This window comes from Neofelis nebulosa, chromosome 5 (assembly GCF_028018385.1).
Source record: "Neofelis nebulosa isolate mNeoNeb1 chromosome 5, mNeoNeb1.pri, whole genome shotgun sequence".
In the NCBI taxonomy this organism is placed as follows: Eukaryota; Metazoa; Chordata; class Mammalia; order Carnivora; family Felidae; genus Neofelis; species Neofelis nebulosa.
In genome coordinates, this window is record NC_080786.1 from 50,295,616 (window position 1) to 50,320,665 (window position 25,050).

At 40.2% G+C, this 25,050-nt stretch overlaps 1 protein-coding gene across 2 annotated transcripts in view; it reads left to right on the plus strand.

Annotated features, from left to right (window-relative positions):
* Window positions 1–7,820: 7,820 nt before the first annotated feature.
* Window positions 7,821–25,050, plus strand: part of KCNAB1 (potassium voltage-gated channel subfamily A regulatory beta subunit 1) — a 417,917-nt gene continuing 400,687 nt past the window's right edge. The window contains exon 1 of one of the 2 annotated variants that reach the window (XM_058730303.1): window positions 7,821–8,390. In XM_058730303.1, coding sequence (XP_058586286.1) covers window positions 8,116–8,390 — 275 coding nt within the window. In that variant the 5' untranslated portion in view covers window positions 7,821–8,115. The remainder of the gene's footprint in view (window positions 8,391–25,050) is intronic. The other variant, XM_058730300.1, reaches the window with a different exon arrangement.

Here is a 25,050-nt window from a genome sequence, read left to right on the forward strand (position 1 = left end):
CAACCGACTGAGCCACCCAGACGCTCCGAAACAAAACCTTTTTTAGGTTCCCTGTCATTGACCTTCAAGAACCCATGGTGAAGGGAAAAGATCCAGTGGGTAAGATGCCGAAGGTGTGCCTGAAAGGTGGGACCTCAAAGAGGGGGGTGAAAGGGAGACGGATTAAGGGCAGGTGATAGGGGGCAAGACATACAGTAAAGGGAGCAGACAAGTAAAGGGTCAAGACAGTAGTAAAATTGTCGTAAAGCCATGTAGAACAGCATATCCTAATTAGCTCAGCCCATAGCCATGATAAGAGCAGGAGAGAAAATGCTCCCTGCAGGCTGTCGGGATCAGAGGAAGCTTTATGATAGCCTGGAATCTCAATGCAGAAATTGGGAAAGGGGTAGGCAGAGAGCTTTACTGATAGGGAGAAAGGGAAAGGAATGATAAAAATGTGGTGTGAAGCAGCAGGCACTTTAGGGGAACCAGGAGTGAGGCAATCTAGTTGGAATACACTTTGTGCAGAGAAGCAGCTACACATGAAATTGAAAAAGCAGACTGGACAGAGATAGTGACTGGCCTTTTAAATCAATTTGATGAGTTTCAGCAGTATTTTATGGTGTAAGGAAAACACTGAAGGGTTTTGAGCACGAGAGAGATATAATTAGAGCAGGTTTCTCTTGCCCCTCTCTCCATCTGTCTGTTTTCCTGTTTTAGAGAAACTTACCTGTCAGTTATGCGTGTAGACTGGCTAAAACTTTGGAATGATGAGAGAAAGAAAGACCAGATAAGTATTTTAAATCAGCTATTATAATGATGCTCAATGAGGTAAAGGACAATAAGCTTTCAGGGAATGAAAAGCTAAGAAATCTCATCAGAGTAATCTAGAAAATCACCAAATGAAAATTCCAGAACTGAATAATATATTATCTGGAATTAAAGGGTTACAGGATGCACTTAGAATAGAAATGAAAAAGTGAGCTTGAAGAATAATCGATAAAACTGTACAATCCAGAGAAGAGAGAAACAAAAAAGAAAAGAATGAACGGAGCCTCAGGGACACTAGGAACAATTTCAAAAGACCTAATATATGTGTCATTGCTGCCCCTGAGAAGAGGAGAGAGACTGTAAAAATAATGGCCAAAACATTCTTAAATTTAGTAAAAGACAGAAATTTATAGATTCAAGAAGCTAAGCAAACTGAAGCAGAACAAGTACAAAACTGGAGCACATGATAGTCAAACTAATCAGACCCAAAGATAAAGAGAAAATATTTAAAACAGTGTAGGAGATTGCAGATAAGGGAAAAATGACTTGACCATTGATTTCTCATCAGAAAATGCAGAGGCCGGAAAACAATGAAAAAACATCTTCAAAGTGATGGAAGATAAAGAACTCAGAGTGAATACCTTTCAAGAAAGAAGCTGAAATAACGTATTTTCAGATAAAAGAGAATTTCTTGTTAGCAGGCCTAAAAGAACTGTTCAGGGAAGTTCTGACTGTAGGAAATGAAAGTGAGCGGAAACGTGGATCTTTGGGAAGACACCAAGAGCATTAAAAATGGTGAATATGTGAGTGAATAGAAAAACTATGCCCACATGCACCCAGCAACCTCAATCCACCTGCCTCTGCCCTGTCTCAGCAAGTGGCTCAGGCCAAAAACCTTCCCATCATTCTTTTATACCTGCTTTCCTGGCACCAATGCACCAGGAAATTCTATGCTTGTCACCTTCGAAATAGGTACACAGTTTTACACCTTTTTATTACGGCCATGATTCACCATGTCTATGCTGCCATCATCTCTCTCCTCTCTCCTAGGTCATTGCAACAACCTCTACCAGTCTTCCTTCTGCTTGCCCCTGCCTGCAGTCTGTTCCAGCAAAGCAGCCAGAGCAATCCTTTTACTACATAAATCTGTTTGTTTCACTCTTCAGTCATCATAAGCTCTCCATCTCAGAGATGTTGCTGGATGGATCTTTAACATATTGTTAAATGATACAGCATTGTGATTTTCATATGTATCCAAGAAGACATTTAAAGAACCGAATAATTTTATTATAATAAAAAAAAGCCTTCCATTTCCATTTATATGAACAAAGTTCTCAGAACATGTATCTTTAAAAATGAAAAAAAAAAAAAAAAAAAGAGAGACTAGAATTGATGTTGAATCTTATCCCATTCTACCAGTGAAGAATACTACTCTATGGATACATGACCTAATTCAGAAAAAAAAAAAAACTCAACCCTATCCATGTCATGAAAAGATACATTTCTGGGGCACCTGGCTGGTTCATTTGGAGGAACATGCGATGATTGATCTAGGGATCATGAGTTTGAGCCCCATGTTTGGTATAGATATTACTTAAATAAATAAAATTTAAAAATAAAAAATAAAGATACATTTTAAATATAATTTTACTTCTTATGGTGAGCAGTAATTTTTCAAAATTTGGAATATCTAATTTTGATCAGTTGTGTCTAATAATTGTCATGATAATTCAATTCCTAGGACATTTTATAACACGTATAGTCTTTTTTTTTATATGAAATTTATTGTCAAATTGGTTTCCATACAATACCCAGTGCTCATCCCAACAGGTGCCCTCCTCAATACCCATCACCCACCCTCCCCTCCCTCCCACCCCCCATCAACCGTCAGTTTATTCTCAATTTTTAAGAGTCTCTTATGTTTTGGCTCCCTCCCTCTCTAACCCTTTTTTTTTTTTTCTCCTTCCCCTCCCCCATGGTCTTCTGTTGAGTTTCTCAGGATCCACATAGGAGTGAAAATATATGGTATCTGTCTTTCTCTGTATGACTTATTTCACTTAGCATAACACTCTCCAATTCCATCCACGTTGCTACAAAAGGCCATATTTCATTCTTTCTCACTGTCACGTAGTATTCCATTGTGTATATAAACCACAATTTCTTTATCCATTCATCAGTTGATGGACATTTAGGCTCTTTCCATAATTTGGCTATTGTTTAAAGTGCTGCTATAAACATTGGGGTACAAGTGCCCCTATGCATCAGCACTCCTGTATCCCTTGGGTAAATTCCTAGCAGTGCTATTGCTGGGTCATAGGGTAGATCATTTTCAATTTTCTGAGGAACCTCCACACTGTTTTCCAGAATGGCTGCACCAGTTTGCATTCCCACCAAAAGTGCAAGAGGGTTCCCATTTCTTTACATCCTCTCCAGCATCTATAGTCTCCTGATTTGTTCATTTTAGCCACTCTGACTGGCGTATAACACATATAGTCTTATGGATATAGAAAATAAAAATTTGGGGGCACCTGGCTGGCTCAGTCAGTTAAGTGTCCAACTTCAGCTCAGGTCATGATCTCATGTTTCATGGGTTTGAGCCCCGCATGGGGCTCTGTGCTGACAGCTCAGAGCCTGGAGCCTCCTTTGGATTCTGTGTCTCCCTCACACTCTCTGCACACACTCACTTTCTGTCTCCCAAAAATGATAAATGTTAAAAAAAAAAAAGAAAATAAAATTTTTAACAGTTTTATTTATATTTGTTTTCCTTGCAGAATCATTTGATAGTATCATCTGTAAAATATTTTCAAGCATGCTAATATTTTACATCAGAATAAAATTCTGGGTGAGAAATGGACTAGAAAAACAAGTTCAGGGAGAAAAAGGAAGAATGTAAAATTTCCAACTGCTAAAGAAGAGAGTGTTCATGAATTTTTTAAATGTTTGGTGATAGATATCAAGTAGCCATGGGATTTAAATTCCACTGGATACATTTGAGATAGTGGCATAACAACTTTATTTTTAAAACAGCAATACTTGTATGCTGGACATGGCGTCTTTGCCACTTTTTAACTTTATGATGACAAATATATTTAAAAATGTTTAAGTTGATAGTTTTTCAAATTTTTAAAAGGGAAACATAAGCAGAAAGTTTGAATTAGAGTGTTTTAATAGTATCTAACTTGGAGAATAAGTCGTTAATATTTATTAAATGTTTATATATGCTAGATACTGTTCTAAGTTTCACACATATTTTGTGAAATGTTTATCATAAGGGTATGAGTAATACCCTGGTTACTATTGCTGTACAATAAACCTTAAAACTTAATGGGGGTAATAAAGCAATCACTTATCTTACAATTTTGGAGGTTAGGGTTTGGGGATGGACTTGGGTGGGCCGTTCTCACTTGGGGTGTCTCATGCAGTTGCAGTCTGGTGTTGGCTGGGACTGCGGTCATCTGAAGGACCAGCTGTGCCTGGACACCCAAGCTGGCTGGCTCAGAGCATTGGTGGTTGATGTTGGCTATTGTCTGGGAGCTCAGCGGGTGCTACTGATCAGAGCACCTTCACGTGACTGTCCGCCATGGCAATCTCAAGGTAGTCAGGTTCCTTACATGGCAGCTGGTTTCCCCAGGATGATCGTTTCAACAATGATGGGTAAAAGCCATCTGGCCTTTCTGACATAGCATCACTTCTGGTATATTTTACTGATCAAAGCAATCAGAAGTCCACCCAGAGTCAGGGGAAGGAAAATACATCCCACCTGTCAATGGAAGGAGAGTCAAAGAATTTGAGGGTCATGTGTTTTTCTGTTTTTCTTGTTAATTTTAAATACTGCTGTTTCTGTGGTTACATTTATTTTTGTTTCTAATTTTTAATATGCCTTCCCCCTCAATTAAGACCTTTTTTCTTCATTCTGCTTGAGGTTTGTCTCCTTTTTGTCTTTTCATTTTATTTTGTTATTTTTTTTTCCTTTTGTGCCCCTGGAGTTCCATTGTCTTCCTTTCCTGACTGCCTGTAGACAACCAGCTTTAGCCTGTGCCCAGGCTATGCCTGATTTTCCCCTCCTGACTCAGTTCTACTCATTTTTTTTTTCTCCTTTCCTTCCTTCCTTCCCTCAAAAACTTCCATATATATATATATATATATATATATATATATATATATATATATATATACTCATTTTTTTCTCCTTTCCTTCCTTCCCTCAAAAACTTCCATATATATATATATATTATATATATATAATATATATATATAAATTAAAGTTTATATTATATATAATATATATTCTTCTTCTCTATATATATTTAACAAGTTTATATATATAAACTTCTATATATATTATATATATGTATAATATGTAATATATAATATATAATACATATATAATTTCAGTATGTATGTATTACCTGAGAAAAGCCTTTTTGGAGAAGGACTGGGGAAATCTCTATGCTATTATATTTCAGTGTCCTTCCTTAAGTTACATGGCTTCTCTCCCTTTTTTTTTAATTAGCATGTGAATCTTCCTTAGCTCAATACTGTAAGGTTCAGCCTCGTTCATTCTCCTTCAATACTGCATAGTGCTTAGCTTACTGTTGGGGACCTCCTAGGTAGAACTTCAACAATTATAATGAATAAGTAAAAGACTGAATCCAAGATTTATACAGATACAGATACATACACACACATTGGCTAAAAAATATATAGATTACATTAAAAAAAATTTATTTTTCTCACCCCACCACCCTGAGCACCGATCTAATGTCTGTATCTACGAGCTTTCTTTTTCTTTCCTTTTTTTTTTTTTTTTGGTTCTACATATAAGAGAGATAATATGGTATTTGTCTCTCTCTGTCTGACTTATTTCACTTAGCATAATGCTCTGGGGTCCATCCATGTTGTCACAAATTGCAAGCTTTCTTTTTTATGGCTGAATAATATTCTGTTGTATATGTGTCTCTGTGTGTGTACAATCACAATTTCTTTATCCTTTTATCCATTGGTGGACACTTAGTTTATTTCCTAAAAAAATGTTAAACTAGAACTACCATATGACCTAGCAATCCCACTTCTAGTTATTAATTCAAAGAAAACAAAAACATTAACTTGAAAAGATATCTGTGCCCCATTGTTCACTGCAGTATAATTTACAATAGCCAAAATAACGGAAACAACCTGTGTCCATCGATGGATGAATGGATAAAGAAATTGTGGTACGTTTAGACAATGGAATATTATTCATCCATAAAAAAGAATGAGGGCTATGTTTTAAAACTGCCACAGGTAGATAATTATTCCTGTCTTTATAGATGAGCAAAGGAAAACATAGTGGGGTTAAGTAATTTGCCTGAGTTCATAGAGCAGGTAAGTGATGGAGTTAGGTTTCAGACCCAAGCAGTCTGACTTTACAGCAGAGCTCCTTAACACAATAGCACTGCCTCCTAAGAAAGGCAAGCCAAGGCACCTGGGAAGCACCTTTGGCTGAATGAACGTAGTTCCCTCTCCCCAGCTCCACTACAGAGTCCCCAATTGACACATGACCAACAATATCAAACTAGGGAGACTGTCCTCAGAGTCCACACTTTGAGAAGTCTATTGGATACCATTGTTGTCAGAGCTCCTTGATGGCTCAAGGGTTGGAGGGCAGGGTGAGGAATTGGAGAGGTTGCAGCTGTTGGTGCTAAACATTCGTAAGCCTCCTCAGTGCTGGGTAGGATAGACCCCAGCACTTGGTAGCAGCTGCCTCCTGGCTCTTTGGTCAATGTTTCAGGTGTTACATTGCTTTATGGTCATAGTTCTAATCCTAGTTTACTCTAGATATTAATATTAAATATCTTTTGCCTAAATACGGGAGAGTCCACATGATATGATTTGTTGTCCTCTCATTCTCAGCTTTGATTAATTAACAACCATGGGCATCTTCAAAGACATCTCTATGATTTCCAGAGGAGTCAACTTTTTAAGAAGAACCTTGTCTTTCTTCTTTTCTCCCCTGTCATTCACAGGGGAGAAAACCTCACATTCCCTCTCTAATTTTTAAATTTTTTTTTCATGTTTCTTTATTTTTGAGAGAGAGAGAGAGAGAGAGAGAGAGAGAATCCCAGTGGGGGAGGGGTAGAGAGAGGGGGACAGAATCTGAAGCAGGCTTCAGGCTCTGAGCTGTCAGCACAGAGCCCGACGCAGGGCTCGAACTCACGAACCGTGAAATCGTGACCTGAGCAGAAGTCGGGTGCTTAACCGACTGAGCCACCCAGGTGCCCCTGCTTTTTATTGGATAGACAAATTCACAAACTGTCTCAAGTTCTTTAGATGTAGCCGACACTGAGTAGTTGATATAGGAAGGACTGAGGTTGATTGGGGGGATGCCTGGGCTTAGTGGCTCATCAAACAACTTTGTGGTAGACACGTAGGTGGGCACTAATGTCATCGTCCCTTGAGCTAGGACTGATTGGTGGGCATGTGTGGGTCAGTCACATGGGTCTTGAGTATAAGGGCCATTAACCGAACTTTCTTTCCATCTTCAGGGCTGGTTTTCATGGGCTCTGAGCACATACACCCCCACGTCTATATGTGCACACACTGGCTCTTTCCACTTCCTTTCAGCCTCCTAGTTTGGTTACGGCATTTTCAGCCTCAGTCTATTTAGTTGTAACGTGATTCTCAGGCCTTCCATCCCTCAAAAGTATGGAAAGGGTCAGTTACTAAAGCCCTGATGGTGGCCCTACCTTTCTTCATTAGGAATGAAAGAATGTTTGACATATATTATGTGGTTCACTGACGTTCAAAAAGCCTTCCTCTCCCAAAGGACCATGAGATAAGTTAAAAATATTATTTTAAGGCTTACATGAGAGGAATGATCCTCCCCTTGCATTGATATTGTGAAACTTATTCGAGGAAATTCACACCAAAACGTTTAAAACTCTAAAGGGACTCTAATTAAGAATGGCTAATGAACCTCTAGATGTCTGTTTTTAAATATAACTCTGACATGATGACCAAATATAATTTACCAGCTTTAATGATCTCAGGTTCCGTATTTTTAAAATGAGTCAAGTCCAAACTTTGAAGAAGAAACAGCACCATAACAGCTTCAGCATTACAAAGTTGCTAGGGGTTGTTTTTTTTTAAATTTCCACGTTCCAAGGTAGCACAGGTAGTGGCCGCCCTAGCCCTTCCTCAGGAAAGTTAGAGATAGCCTTTCATCCCCCAGCCACAGACCTGGCTCAATTACAGCGTTGCTGCAGGATAAGGTTAAGGGGATGGGGGAGGACGGGGAGGACGAGGGAGACAGAAACAGAAAAATCAATTCAAATTACTTTGACGACAGTGACTCAGAGTCGTCTCTGATAGACACAAAGCTCCAGGATGCTGGCGGCCCGGACCGGGGCAGCCGGGAGTCAGATCGCAGAAGAGAATCCCAAGTTCAGGAGACAGTCTGGGCTTTCCACGGGGGGCAAAGACAAATCTCCCAAGAAAGCCTCAGAGAATGGGAAAGACAGCAGCCTCAGCCCCACGGGGCAAACCCAGCTCAGGGCTCGCCAGCTGGCTCTGGTGCGCGAAGTGGAGATGAACTGGTACCTAAAACTCTATGACCTGTCCAGCGAGCACACCGCCGCCCACACCACCGGCATGCCCCACAGGTAAGCCTCCGCCCCTCTCGGCGCGTGCTTCGGGAGACTCCACTCTTCAGAGTGGATGCCGGATTTCTTTTCCCGTGCTGCTGGAGATCTTAATGGCTCTAATTGTTTCATGGATGATTGACACTCCCAAATGCGTAACCACAGAGCAGGAACTTGGCGAAAATGGCAAATAATGCTCCCTGGATTGTTACTCAGAAGACACCCTGTGTAAGGAGGCAAAAGACCCTCAAGGGCTGGCAGGAGCAGAGGGTATGGCATTCAGATCTCTTTTAAGTGAAAATCAGCGGAGCTCAAAGATTGCAGGAAAATGCCCCTTTCCACAATAGCAACAAAAAAGACTTTGCAGTCGTTTTGCACTTCCTTTACCTTGAGAACTTGGGGATGAAGGAGGGAAATGTGTTTTGCTTGTTTGCAAAGTGTACAGTTGAATAGTGTGACTTTGTTGAATGACAACTTAGTCTGGCAATCGGAGTGCAGAGTAGAACACCCAATATGACCCAATCTGCAACCTGCAATCTGCAATATGACCCAATCTGACCCCAATATGGGGGTCTGAGACCCTCCTCTGAGTAAGGAAGACAGCATCAGGACAAAGGGCACATTTCAAAAAAGTGGGGAATCTCTATAGATTTAATTTCTGTTCTTTTCTCAGCCTCAGCTTCAAATACTGCAGAACAGAAATAATTTCACAAATCTTAATGTTATAAGGCAAAATGCACTGAGTAAAAGTGGTCTGAGTCCTGAAATTTAAGAGTGCTTATTCCCAACGATTGCTACAAAAAAATCTCTTAGGAAAAGGATAATTTTGCAAAGAAAGTTATTGTGAAAATAAAGCCTGAAATAACTATTTTCATTAGATGGTAATAAAAATTAATTAGAAATGAAATGGTCAAAGTATAGAAAACTTCTTTTGTAGAGACTGTGTGGTAGTATGGACATTCTGGAATGTACTTACTAAAGCATCCCAGTGTGCTCTGCACTGTCCCTATTTTTATGTTTCTAATTCCAAAAGGACACTATAGAAAAGTTTATTTGGCCATGAAATCAATTGATTTAGCAATTGATGCCTGTAGACTAAACACTTGTTGGAGTACAAACTTCTAAATGCCCGAATTTCCCTTTTTCCATTCCCTTTTCATGGCAGGAATAAAATAGATATTTCCAAATCTAAGCCACTATTTAAAAATCAACATTTAAGAAATAGAACAAGATAAGGTTTCTAGAAATGTTCTGTGAAATACATTTACTATTTATGGCCAGAGTGATTTGTCTGAAGCTCTTGTAAGCTGTCGTGCTTACATTTGGGGTACAAGGAGGAAGGACCAAAGAGAATGGCCTCAAGTCAGAGAAAGCTTGAATGACCTGTCAGTGTTGGACTTCACATCTATAAATCTTAAAGCTATCATTAATGAGCTTCTGGAAAGAGAGTTAAGTGGCAAAGCCCTGATAATGTTTTCCTTCCGTAACGCGTTCTTTTACTTACTGTAGACCAGAAGCTTAAAGGAGTAAAGGAGTAAAGACTCCTTAAAGCAGTCTTACACAGGAATTTTATGATTTGGTTTTATGTTCTGTTTTATGATCATAAAATTCCTACTCTGTTATCTGATGGTGGAATAACATTTATCAGGTCAGAGGGGAATATTCATTAAGGTAACCAGATTTAGCCAGCAACTTTTGGGAAGAAACAAATATCTACTCTTTTTTTGCTTTACTCAAACAATACTAACTTGTCCTTTAGTCAGAGGACGTGACCCAGAATTAATGGTTTCTATGGTAATCTGTGGGGCAGGGTTATTAATCGTTGATTTGCAGTAACTTTGGGTGTCCTTTGTTTAGTGAGATGTTCAAGAACAGTGGAAATCATTTCTATCTTACACCATCAAAAACAGCAAAAAAAGTCTCCTCCCCCTTTATTTTTGCAACATGATTTCCTAGGAGGAAACTAGTGTGTGCAGTTGGAACTAAGTCCATTTATAAATTAGATTTATCTCAGAGCTCTGTACATGCATATCTCAGAAAAAGAGTTCTCATTGTCAGCTCTTTTCCTTTTTATACCACAGTGTTGGGACTACCTGCCTCAGTTGAGTCCTTGAGATCATTAGGATAATGACCATGACTAATGGTACCATCCCCTTAAATAGTAATGTACGTAGTAGAATGTGCACTCCCCCCAGCCACCTGTTTTTCTTTCATTTATAGATGAAAAGCATAGCCCAAGAGTGATAATTCCATTAGAGACCTGTATGTAGAATATAAATATGATTAAAATAAGAACAAATGTATTCATCTGTGAAACCTGACTTATAGGACAGAATATGAAATGCGTTGAAGAATCCTTGAAGATATACACATTTGCTACGGGCAAGGATTTTATGGGTTGTTGGTTAATGGCCATCAATAAGAAAATGCTAGAGGGCTCTAACTCTAACTTCCTTTCTGAGAGGATGGAGTGACAATATTTTACAGCAAGTTAATTCTAGTTCATGAGGGATTTGAGAATTGTCTTATCCTCGGATTCAATAATAACCTATATTTGAAAAAAGAGTATTATTAAGTGATTAAATGAGAGCATTAGAAATTGAGAGGGGCCCAGCCGTCCTGGTATATTTAAGAAATAAAATTGCAGGAAGCAGGGCGGAGAAAGCACATTAGTTTTGTGGGAAATGGTTCTGACCCCCTTTCCAGGGAGGGATCTGTATCTACATAGGATTACATATGAAACAATCTAATATAATTGCTTCATACTGATTGGCCACTTTACAGAGTTGACTGATCACCCTGTGATCCTGGTGTATTTTATACGATGGTCTCATTTCTCTGCATAGTGAAAAAGAGTGGTGCAGGGGCCAGCGTCCTGAGGTTGGAGGCAAAAAGTTGGCTTTAAGTTCTTGTGTAACTATAGATATGATTTTTAAAGAATTTATTTATTGTTTTTAATAGCATTTTTTTTCCAGATTACAAAAGTAGCATCTAAACAAGGTAGAAAAATTTGAAAGCAAACACATATAAAGAAGAAAGGCAATACTGTTAATAATTGGTGTGCTTTCCCCCAGCCTTCTGAATTGGAATCATTCTATACATTCTGCTTTCTACCTATTTTTTCTCACTTAATATTATGCCAGTCCATTTTATTATCTTAAAGACAGCTTAAAAATTTCTTTCTAAGGACTATAGCTTATTATATTATTGCTTAGCTATTCTTATTTTGTTTAGTGTTTATCATTATCATAAATAATATTATAATAATGTCTTTATATCAGATTTGAAAAATATATCTCTGGTTATTTTCCTAGGCTCTACTTCTAGAAGAATAATTAATGGGTGAATATTATACATATTACATTACATACACATATATACAAACACATACATATTTATTCTTAATGTACATCATAAATTGCTTTTTGAAAATATTTTCTCAATGTGCTCTGCTACCAGCAATATTTGGGGATACCTATTTCATTACTTTCTCTATATGCATAGTGTTTATATGGAATCCATAGCATTGAGGGTTTTTTTAATTAAGCTTTTAAGATCCCAATGTAATTAACATACAGTGCTATATTAGTTTCATATGTACAATATGGTGCTTCAGCAATTCTATACGTTACTTGGTGCTCATCACAAGTGCACTCTTTAATCCCTGTCCTATAGCATTGATTTTTATAGTTAAACAAGTTGTTGGGTAAGTTAATTAACTTTTTTGAGTCTCAATTTCTTTGACTGCAAAAGAGGACCAATAGCATTATAAGGGACCGTTAGTAAAAATTAAATGAGATAATGTACAAATGATTTGAAAAGAGTAATATATTTTGTTTCCGAATTCTCTAAAAGGTTGCGATGTGACCCCATATTGTTCATGGTGTGTCGAAAGCTTATGAAGGTAATTAAGGATGGGGTGACTCTTAACAGACCTGGCAAAAATGTGCACCTCACCTGGCACCTGACAGCTGAGAGGATCCTGTTGTGCTCAATTAATATTTATGGGATACCACTGTGTTCTTAATAGAGGCTTTCTGGGGATTCATACAGTCACCATCCTCCTGGGGAAAAATGACTTGGGGATAGAATACAAAGAGCTTTTAAGTACTTTTTAATACAGTATTAACATTCCAAACCATAGCTGAGTGAACCTATTAAATTGCAATGACTGGGGACATTCAGTGGGGCAAGTCAACACACAAATGAACATTTAGCTGTAGCATTTCAACAGTGATTTCTATCATCTTAATGAATGTTTCTTCTTAACCAGAGAGTTACACTGGGCCACATTTCTAGTATTTCCTCTTTCTGCTGTCAAAACTCCTTGACTTCCTGGAAATCATTTACTTCTGCCTGCTTCCAGAGGATCAGATGTAGTTCTGTGTGAGGACAAGTAGTACTCCAAGGTCGGTTTTGGTGGATTCATTTCCTGCCAATAGGGCAGCAGGTGATCCATGAGCTTAGTAACCTCTGGGTTGAGTTTATGCAGGGAGATCTGGAGTTGAGAATCACGCCTGAGATCAGTGAATGAACATTTAACAACCACTGATTGAGCCTCCTCTTTGTACAAGACCCTGTAGCTGACACAAAGATGAATTAGGTAAGAATCCTGTCCTCAAGATTCTTGAGGGATCATAAAGTTCATAAAGCTCGGAAGGAGTGAGTGCTTTCAGCTGGAGTGCTTGGATCTGGACTTGGAAAGTGAGCAGGACTTGAGCAAGAGGAGGTCGGGGCTGGAGAAGGCAATATGTGTAGAGGGAAGAGCGTGAGCAAGGTCACAGAAGTATGAAAGTGTGAAATGGAAATGGAGAGCTGCTTTTTTTGTTCGGAAAGTTTCTTGCAGGCTGGAGCCAGGAGTGTGGCCAGGACAATGAAGGAGAGGAGATCATTTTCAGAGACTTGGGAGTCAAGCAGAGACTAGACAGGGAGGGGAGGCAGTGTGTGTAGACTCTTCTCAAGAAGAGGCGATAGAGAAGAAGGGAGTGGATGATATTTGAAGTCTCAATCAGGGTTCAGGGAGAAGTTTGTAGGAGAAAGCTGGTCTGTAGATGTTTTTTGGCAGAAAGGAAGAGTCCAGTGGAGAGATAAAGTATGTAATGCAAGTAATGAAGCCATGACCCCAAAGAGGAAGAAGACAGGTCAAGGCCACTAAAGGCAGGTGTTAGTTTTGGCAAAGGGAAGTGTTGGTGGAGCCTGGTGGTGAAGAACATACCTCTGGAGTCCTGTGGTCTACAGGCTGCGTTCCAGTAGTGTCACCTACTGACCAGAGGCTCTGGGCAGGCCCCTTGCCTGACACAGTTGGTTTGGAGGCTAAGGCCATAGTCCAGGAGCCAGGCTGCTGGGTTCAAGCCCTGGCTCTGCCACTGACCAGCTGTGTGACCTAGTTTCTTCAGCTGTTAAAGGTGGATAACGAGAATACCAATTCTGTACAGTTATTACGCAGATAAAATGACTTTTAAATAAGGAAAGCACATGGAGTCTGGTACATAGTAAGTGCATTGTTATATGAAAGTCCTTAACAGAGTTCCTGACACATGCTCCATGCTTTGTTTTTATCATGAGACTATTACTGGGTCTATTATTAGAGATGTCTCCCCTTTCTGGAGGGTACTAACTCTACTCTCATTCTGCAAACGGGTGTAAGAATACCTAGCTGAGAAGACTGTTGTGCAAATTCCATGAAATTATAAAAAACATCTGGTGAAGACTGGACACTCAATCAGTTTTGGTCCCCTGCCCCCTACTCCTCCTCTAATGACCTAGGGCATAGTGGACAGCACCAGTAAAATGATATCAGGGACAGAATATAGAGAGATAGAAATGTGCTACAATGGAATAACTAAAAACAAATTTTTTTTTAGCGTTTATTCACTTTTTGAGAGACAGAGACAGAGTGTGAGCAGTGCAGGAGCAGAGAGAGAGGGAGACAGAGTCCGAAGCAGGCTCCAGGCTCTGAGCTGTCAGCACAGAGCCCGATGCAGTGCTTCAATTCACGAACCGTGAGATCATGACCTGAGCTGAAGTCGGACGCTTAACCGACTGAGCCACCCAGGCGCCCCTGGAATAACTAAATTTTTAAGCCAATATTATTTTTGTTAGAAAATACCATTGATTAGATTCTTTGGTTATTAAAGAAAAAGCTCTTTCCTAAAAGGTGATACATGTTTCCTATAGCAAGCATGCAATGTTTATATGAGAAGTCACCTAGAGGTGCGTTTCTGGACATGTTAGAACATGAAGATGTTTTTGTGTAGCTTAATTAGACCATGAGCTAGAAAGATTGCTTCCTAGTTCTTTGTTCTGTTGTTTTGTATGTTAGTGCAAATCTTAGACTATTGAATGCCTGGGTGAGTGGGAGGGCGAACCTCAATAAGACAGGCATTTGGTTAATTAGAGAAAGTTCCCAAGATCCCAGCAGCAGCCCTTGGGGAAGGGTGGGATTACTATGGTTTCTAAAGGTGACGATGATATCCTTTGACGTAAGGGCCATGAGGCTGTCAGTGCTCTGTGCCGCTGTACCCCCAGGGTGGTGAGTTGCAAGTAGGCATCCCTGGGCAGGCACACCAACCTCCACAGTAGTAGCCAAATACATAGGTGCTGGCTTCCGTCTGCATCCCTGTGACTGCCTTTTGGGTTACTTGGGAAAGTCAAGGCAGTTTCTCAATTTTGGGTCATGTTTGTGTGTGTCCAATTCATTCTGAAGGATTGTGGACACACTGAAGGCAGTATCTATGTCTTGGTCTTCTAACTTGCCCACACGTTTCTTTCCAACTGGATGTCAGTGGATTAGGGAGAGCACAGAAGCCCTGGTTCCCCTGAAGAGGAGGAATGGCTCCTCTTGGCTTCTGCCATTCCGGGGAGTGGGCTCATGTAACGACAGCAGCATTCGTTGAGGGGCTTGCATCCATGATTCAGATTCCATTTTGCCCTGATTTTAATAAGGTTTTAAAATTCCCCAGGACTCAATGTCTCCTCTGTAATATGAGAATACTAGACAAGATGATCTCTCAGGCTCTTTTGAGCTCTGAGCCTACTTGGTATCACGATATCATAATCCAGAGTAAAGAGGTAGCATTTGATTTCCTGCTCACTGACCTTCACAGAGATTGTGCCTTTGTATTGTCTCTGCAAGGAAAAGGAAACATGTTGATGCTTTGTTTTGAAGTGTAGGAGCAGTAGAAAATTCTCTGATTTTTAAAGTGAATTATTTTAGCGATTGGTTGACCATTCGTGGATATGTTTGATTATTTTTAAGTTTTCTTTTCTTTTTTTTTTTAAGATTTTATTTTTAAGTAATCTCTACACCCGACGTGGGGCTTGAACTCACAACCCTGAGGTCGAGAGTTGCATGCTCTACTGACTGAGCCAGCCAGGCGCCACTAAAGTTTTCTTTGAAAGAAGGAGACAGAGTTACACAAACACCTTCAATCTGTGATGTCCCTGTTTATGAAATGCTTTCACATGCATTATCTTCTGTGCTAATGGTTTTATATTTATTTTCATGAATATTGGGAAGAAACGTATAGCTTACACCTCAAACCTGCAGATTCATGGCTGTTAGGGCAGAGGACAAGGCTAAGGGTTTTTTTTTTTGTTTTTTTGTTTTTAAAGTTTATTTACTTATTTTGAAAGAAAAGATACGAGCAGGGGAGGGGCAGAGGGAGAGAGAGAATCCCAAGCAGGCTCTGCACTGTCAGCGCAGAGCCCGACATGGGGCTTGAATTCGTGAACCTTGAGATCATGACCTGAGCCGAAACCAAGAGTCAGATGCTTAGCCAGCTGAGCCACCCAAGCACCCCTAGACTAAGTTTTAAAACAAGTGAGTCAACTTAGAGGAAAATATTCACTGAATATGAGTAGACGTAGAACTCAGATTTGACAAAAATTCTGAACATGGTACACAAAAGACTATTTTATCTCCTTCACATTTATTAAGCACCTATGACACGTCACATCTATATCTTTCCATTTAATTCATACAGCAGCCCCACAGACTTTTAACCTACAGCCCTCAGGGGTGAAGACTATGGCTCTGCTTATTCACTTTCAGTCTAGTGTTGATTATTTTTTCTTCTTTTCCCATGAAGGGGATAGAGTATTTCCTGGACTGTTTCTTTGTTGGCTATGCTCATCTCTATCCCAGGTTACCTGTTTGAGCCATTGCTATGCTACTCCCTGTCTAAGGTCAGCCTTCCTAGCTCTTTCTCTACATACTGAATGTTCTGCTTCCCATGGGTTGGGGTAACATCATGCTGTGATTTTAAAATTTAGCCTCAGTTTTCTGGCTTAGTTTCATTTTATTTTATTATTATTTTTTTAATGTTTATTTTTGAGAGAGAGAGAGAGAGAGAGAGAGACAGAGTGTGAGTGGGGGAGGGGCAGAGAGAGAGGGAGACACAGAATCCGAAGCAGGCTCCAGGCTCTGAGCTGTCAGCACAGAGCCCGACGCGGGGCTTGAACCCACTAACCGTGAGATCATGACCTGAGCTGAAGTTGGACGATTAACCGACTGAGCCACCCAGGCGCCCCACTTTCATTTTATACAGATTAATTTTATTTTATACAGCTTCATTGATTAATCTTTTACATTTGCCCTGCAGCTTACAGTGCACTCTGGTATCAGCCAATGAGGGATGTTGTGTATCTTGCCTTCTCTGTGAGCTTCAGGGACTACATAAACTGTGTGCAGGCTAACATAAGCTCTGATGTCAGGCCAAATCCTGATTCTACTACACGTTCTCTACGTGACCTTGATCTCAGTCTCCTCCGTTGTACATGGGAATAACAATACTGCACATTCATAGGGTGGGGAGGATTAAGTGGGAGAACATCTATAAAAGTTTTAGCACAGCGGTGACCGCAGAGAGAGGGCCCTTCAGCAAATGCTATTATTACCATTCCCCTTTTAAAGGGCCTTCTGTTATTTTATCCCCGTACTCTTCTTTTTGTTGGATTCCTTCTGTGAGCTCCCTAGCCTGGGAAAATTCCCTAGCCATAAGAGAACAGCAGGACTTGCTGCTTCCATCCTTGCTTCATTTAGAACTCTGTTCTTCTAAGATTTTCACTTACGCCCTCATTTAAAATCTTTTCTGATTAACAAGGATCAAACGTCTTTCTGACATGTCCTCTCTCCATGTACAGTGGATTGGCCCCTTGTCTCTAGAATAGAGAGGCCTGGGTTTAAATTCTGGCTCTTTTGCGGGCCAGTTGTGCCAATTTCAGCAAATCATCTCTCCTCTCTGAGCTTTAATTTCTCCATCTATAGGACGGAAATAAAAGCATCTGAGTTATTGTCTACAATTTTAAAGATTAGATGAAAGTGCATAGGTGAAATGGTATGTTATAAACTACTAACTATATGTTGGCTATTATTTTTATTACCTTCTGTTCTGAGACATTGGCTGTAATTCAGTCTAGAACATGGCTTGAGAAAATGATTAACTCTAATCTGCTTTTCTAGTAAACACAGGGGTAAATCCCACCATATTTCTTTCCCAGATCCTGGACAGGTTTCTTGGGTACACTGACAAAGACCAGACCGTCTATCTTGGTTTTTTTTTCTTTTATGTTTATTTATTTTTGAGAGCGCACATCAGGGAGGGGCAGTGAGAACGGAACAGAGGATCCAAAGCAGGCTCTGTGCTGACAGAAGTGAGCCTGATGTGGGGCTTAAACTCACGAACTATGAGATCATGACCTGAGCCGAAGTCAGATGCTCAACCGAGTCACTCAGGTGCCCCTTGCCTTGTTTCTTTTCTTTTCTTTTTTTTTTTTTTTTCAATATATGAAGTTTATTGTCAAATTGGTTTCCATACAACACCCAGTGCTCATCCCAAAAGGTGCCCTCCTCAATACCCATCACCCCCCCCACCCCCATCAACCCTCAGTTTGTTCTCAGTTTTTAAGAGTCTCTTATGCTTTGTCTCTCTCCCACTCTAACCTCTTTTTTTTTTTTTTCCTGCCCCTCCCCATGGGTTTCTGTTACGTTTCTCAGGATCCACATAAGAGTGAAACCATATGGTATCTGTCTTTCTCTGTATGGCTTATTTCACTTAGCATCACACTCTCTAGTTCCATCCATGTTGCTACAAAGGGCCATATTTCATTCTTTCTCATTGCCACGTAGTACTCCATTGTGTATATAAACCACAATTAAAAAAAATTTTTTTTAACGTTTATTTATTTTTGAGACAGAGAGAGACAGAGCATGAACAGGGGAGGGGCAGAGAGAGAGGGAGACACAGAATCTGAAACGGGCTCCAGGCTCTGAGCTGTCAGCTCTGAGCTGTCAGCCTGATGCGGGGCTCGAACTCATGGATCGTGAGATCATGACCTGAGCTGAAGTTGGACACTTAACCGACTGAGCCACCCAGGCACCCCTAAACCACATTTTTTCTATGCATTCATCAGTTGATGGACATTTAGGCTCTTTCCATAACTTGGTTATTGTTGAGAGTGCTGCTATAAACATTGGGGTACAAGTGCCCCTATGCATCAGTACTCCTGTATCCCTTGGGTAAATTCCTAGCAGTGCTACTGCTGGGTCATAGGGTAGGTCTATTTTTAATTTTTTGAGGAACCTCCACACTGTTTTCCAGAGTGGCTGCACCAATTTGCATTCCCACCAACAGTGCAAGAGGGTTGCCACTTCTCCACATCCTCTCCAGCATCTATAGTCTCCTGATTTGTTCATTTTAGCCACTCTGACTGGCATCAGTGTGGTTTGGATTTGTATTTCCCTGATGAGGAGCGATGTTGAGCATCTTTTGATGTGCCTGTTGGCCATCTGGATGTCTTCTTTAGAGAAGTGTCTATTCATGTTTTCTGCCCATTTCTTCACTGGGTTGTTTTTCGGGTGTGGAGTTTGGTGAGCTCTTTATAGATTTTGGATTCTAGCCCTTTGTCTGATATGTCATTTGCAAATATCTTTTCCCATTCCGTTGGTTGCCTTTTAGTTTTGTTGGTTGTTTCCTTTATAGTGCAGAAGCTTTTTGTCTTCATAAGGTTCCAGTAGTTCATTTTTGCTTTTAATTCCCTTGCCTTTGGGGATGTATCGAGTAAGAAATTGCTACGGCTGAGGTCAGAGAGGTCTTTTCCTGCTTTTTCCTCTAGGGTTTTGATGGCTTCCTGTCTCACATTCATGTCCTTTATCCATTTTGAGTTTATTTTTGTGAATGGTGTGAGAAAGTGATCTAGTTTCAATCTTCTGCATGTTGCTGTCCAGTTCTCCCAGCACCATTTGTTAAAGAGACTGTCTTTTTTCCATTGGATATTCTTTCCTGCTTTGTCAAAGATGAGTTGGCCATATCTTTGTGGTCTAGTTCTGGGGTTTCTATTCTATTCCATTGGTCTATGTGTCTGTTTTTGTGCCAATACCATGCCGTCTTGATGATTACAGCTTTGTAGTAGAGGCTAAAGTCTGGGATTGTGATGCCTCCTGCTTTGGTCTTCTTCTTCAAAATTACTTTGGCTATTCGGGGCCTTTTGTGGTTCCATATGAATTTTAGGATTGCTTGTTCTAGTTTTGAGAAGAATGCCGGTGCAATTTTGATTGGGATTGCATTGAATGTGTAGATAGCTTTGGGTAGTATTGACATTTGACGATATTTATTCTTCCAATCCATGAGCATGGAATGTTTTTCCATTTCTTTATATCTTCTTCAATTTCCTTCATAAGCTTTCTATAGTTTTCAGCATACAGATCTTTTACATGTTTGGTTAGATTTATTCCTAGGTATTTTATGCTTCTTGGTGCAATTGTGAATGAGATCAGTTTCTTTATTTGTCTTTCTGTTGCTTCATTGTTAGTGTATAAGAATGCAACTGATTTCTGTACATTGATTTTGTATCCTGCAACTTTGCTAAATTCATGTATCAGTTCTACCAGACTTCTGGTGGAGTCTATCAGATTTTCCATGTATAATATCATGTCATCTGCAAAAAGTGAAAGCTTAACTTCATCTTTGCCAATTTTGATGCCTTTGATTTCCTTTTGTTGTCTGATTGCTGATGCTAGAACTTCCAACACTATGTTAAACAACAGCAGTGAGAGTGGACATCCCTGTCGTGTTCCAGATCTCAGGGAAGAAGCTCTCAGTTTTTCCCCATTGAGGATGATGTTAGCTGTGAGCTTTTCATAAATGGCTTTTATGATCTTTAAGTATGTTCCTTCTATCCCGACTTTCTCGAGGGTTTTTATTAAGAAACGTTGCTGAATTTTGTCAAAGGCCTTTTCTGCATCGATTGACAGGATCATATGGTTCTTATCTTTTCTTTTATTAATGTGATGTATCACGTTGATTGATTTGCGAATGTTGAACCAGCCCTGCAGCCCAGGAATGAATCCCACTTGATCATGGTGAATAATTCTTTTTATATGCTGTTGAATTCGATTTGCTAGTATCTTATTGAGAATTTTTGCATCCATATTCATCAGAGATACTGGCCTGTAGTTCTCTTTTTTTACTGAGTCTCTGTCTGGTTTAGGAATCTTGCCTTGTTTCTTAATATCAGGAAGTCCTTATTGAATCCTTATTATCTACTGGGCACTTTCCTTTGACCATTCAGTTTAATCCCTACCAATAATCAACCAGGTGGCTATTGTTATCTCCACTTCATGGGAGGAAGTCTTACAAAAGATCCTGCCCTAGGTCCAACTCAAGTAAGTGACAGAGCCAGAACTTGAACCTGGGTGGTTGGGTGGCAGATGTCACCTCTTAACCCCACAGAACACTCCCTTTCCCTCATTTGGCTTGATTATAGATCGCTACTGAGATATCACTTGAGTAATTTTACCTGTCACTTTCCATCACGGTATAAGGTTCCTTGATGAGGGATGTGGGAGTCACAGCTCCTTCTCCCTGTTTGAGGTCCTTGAGTTTGGCCTTACATGAGTCTAGCCAAGGGCTGGGGGTGGGGGCTGGAGAGCAGCCTAGATGGCGAAAAAGTCCCTCAGATGGAGAGCAAAGGGCTGCATGATACAGTGGACTGTGAATTTTGGTATTTATTCAGACTTCTCTCCATGGAAGTTATTTCCATCAAAAGAGCTGTGTAAGAGCAGAGGCTCTGGAAGCCCTCACATGGCATCCTCTATTAGATGAATTGAACTGAATTTCAGATTTTTGGTTTAAGTCAGGGTCTTTGGCCATCTCCCTCTCACACAACTCCAAGAGGAGGCAAACATTACACAGCAACAGCTGCCTTGACCTTTCCAATTTTAGCTTGTGGTCATCACTAAATGGCATATGCTAATGTGCTGCCAGAGATTTTTGCTGTTGTTTTATGTGCTTTTCTGCTCTCTGGGAGGATGCAATGTGGTTTTGAGAAACATGTGCTCACATCTGTCTGGAGATGATGATTGAAGTGATGTTTCCTCCCCCCGCAGCCTCTCGAGTCATCAGGCATCAAGTCTTGCAGTTTGGAAGAAAAATCTCCATTCCAAGGCAAGAGAGGTTGGGGGTTTCATGTGCCTTAGTACACACATCACAACCTAATTGCAAACAGAAACTTGCCAAATATTTCTCACCAGGAAATTAAATTTAGCTCCAGACCAGATATCTGATTCTGGTTCCCAATCTAGGAAGAGTTCTTGAATGCTTATTATGGTTAGGCTAAAAGTGAATGCCCCTCACTAAATAGAGTCCATTGATTTTATTAAGGGACACTCCTGCTGCTAAATCCTGCAGGTTCAGTGACTTGACCTAAGAAAGTTTATTTCTTACTCATGGGAGCCCAGTCAAGAGTAGGATTGTCCCATCAGGTGAAATCCAGGCTGATGAAAGTTCTGTCATTTTTGCTTTTGTTTTCTAAGCTGGCTAGTGACTGAGAATTGACATCGATCCAGCAGACGGAAGAGAGTTTGGAGGTTGATTTGAAGGGTACTTTATGGCCCAGGCCTGTAAGTGGCACCTGTAGGCAGAAGTGACATTGACTGGCACTCAATCACATGACCGTTCTGAACTTCAAGGGAGGATGGAAATGGAGTCCAAATGCATGCCTAGGAAGAGAGAAATGAGCATGATGAACAGCTGGCCAGACTCTCTCACAAAGCCATGGTCAGAGCAGAATAAAGGAAGTGCTGAGGCAGAGTCTGTTTCCTATAACAGGGAGAGATGAAGGGCATTTCTTTACCCTCAAGGCCATTCTCTTTGTTCAAAGCCTGACGCACCCACCTGGCGATAGCCTCATGGTGGGTCAGTCTCTTTTGGCTTCTCTACTTGGAACTTCCTTTCCTGTTTTACTGAGAAGCCTACCGTCCCTCAGAAACCCGTAGATGGTGATCTGCTATAAGCTTGGCAAGGACTTGGAACACAGCCTTGCTTACATCAATCCATGAGTGCTCAGCTCCCATTTTGAACCTCTCAGAATTTTTCTTATTGCCCTAAGGATCACTGATGGGTGGGTGAGCAGGAGCTTCCTGCAGTTCGTGTTTTATTCCTCCTCCACTCGGCTGTGAGATGGAGTTGCTGCAGGGCAGGAGGTCATCTCTTCCCATGGTGACAGCCAAAGGCGCTGGCGCCACAGACGCACACTGATATCTTATGAGGCGGGATCAGGCACACGGAAACAGAAGTCGGAGAGCACTTGTTGAGAGCCAAGAGGGCTCATTAATTTCGTCTGTTATTTCAGAACTGGTCAGGTGTGTTTTTAAGAAGAGCTTCTATGACAGCATGTTCACTCAATTAACACTCGCGCTTTTCTGGAAGGCACCTACAGGAGTCTTGACAACAGACAAGCCGGTCACTCTGTTCTCAGCAGCAGGATCCAATATGGTTTTGAATGTAATATTATTAAATAATATGGCTTATCATTTATGATGTCCTGGCATTCCTTCCCTGGCTCAACAAGAGCCTCACACAAGATACGTGCATATTTTTGTGTGGAATGGTGAGGAATTTGAGGAAAAATTGGTTAAGAGAATTTGGATTTGTATTCAATATACTTTTTTAAAAAAATTATTACAAATTATTACAAATATTTATAATAGTTCACTTGTCAAAGTCCAATGTGTATTCTATAGCTTCATCTTCTTATTTAATTTGATTATAGCAATAAACATTAAGTATGAGACAAGCTGTCCGAAAGGGCTGTTGAATTATTTAATTACCTCAGGGACTAAGGAGTTGTAGTCAGGGCAAACTATTCCATAAGTGGGATGCATTTGAAAGATCAGCTCTTTCTGTCTCCAAGCACAGTAATTTGAATGATGTGATCCAAACACCAGTTGCTTGTTGAACAAAACATTAAATGCTTAAATCTGTTTATAATACTTTAGGTTCCAGATGGTCATCTATCCAAAAGAAATGGCAAAGAAGTATCAAGTTGAAATGTGTTTTTTAAAGTATTTCCAGTTAAATGAATATCCGATGAAGTCAATATTCAGAATTTAGGATTGCTCTTATATTACTGTTTATGTAATATTGAAAGAATTCCTAACAAGCAAACTAGAAAATTAAACAGAAATTTATTCAAGAGTTTCGATCATCTATTATGTTCAATTCTGGGGTTGTAGGGCACATAGGATAGGGTCCTTGCTCTGAATAATCTTGGAGTCCTTTCAGAAAAGACAAGACCACAATAAAGTTTTGTTGGTGCCGTATGAGAAGTAGAAATGGAGTGCTAGGGAAATAAAGGAGTAATTAGTTCTGCCTGGAGGTAAGGAGACAAGGAAGAGAAATGTCAGGAAAAAATAAACACAAGATGCACCGTTTCAGCGGATTTTTACAAGGAAGGTGCAGGAGCTCGTGAGACCATGAGTCAGCAAGGAGGCAGGGAGGAAGGGGCAAGGGAAAGAAAATGCGTGGTCTGTAGCTCAAGAACAAAGTTGATCTTTTCTTAGGCTAGTCATCAGCTAAACCACCAAGTTGCTAGTGATGGAAAGAAGTTTGTGAGAAGGGGCAAGACACTATTTCTAAATGCAGAGATTAGTCACAATTAGGCCTTGCTCATCTGACACTGTCAGAGAATGGAAATTTTCACTCAAGTGATTTTCCCAGTACCTGAAACTTTCTAATTTCACAGTCAAGGCTCTATTTTTAACTTTTTAAACCTGAAGAAACAACTCGACAACTCTAGTTTATCTTAGTAAATGTCAGCTATTGTGCTATGTTAAACTGTCCTCGGGGACGATTAAGGAATATAGAACTCTTTGCCTTGGAAATCGGAGGCTTTATTTGCTATTAAATTTTGTCTTCTGTATTTCACCCCCTCCATTACTTTTCCTGTATCCGCGTCTTGCTGTAAATTTTTCTTGCTGCTGTCAATATGCCTGCCTCTCTAATAGCTTTTTCATCTCATTTGCTACCCTTACTCTGCTGGGGAGTGGGAAATAAGAAGCTCCGTTGTGCTTGAATTATGACCAAGAGAGAGTAAATGGTTTATAAACTGAGGTGCCCTCCCAGGAGGTTTGGGACTGGGGCTTTGTGATGTCTTATTTGTTCATTTGTTCATTCTCGGTTGTGTTCTATCTAGCAAGGCTGCTAAACAGGTGACCTCTAAAAAATTCGGTTGTTACTTTATTTGAGCTAGCATTTGAATGTGTTTGGGAAAATGCCAAATGCTGAAATTGCTTCACATTGGAGTTTATCTTGGAATACTCCTTAGAGATTTTAGAAGAGCAAACCATGAAGAACACAATTTTTCAAAATGTGGATGGGACCCTTGTACTCTATGTTTTATA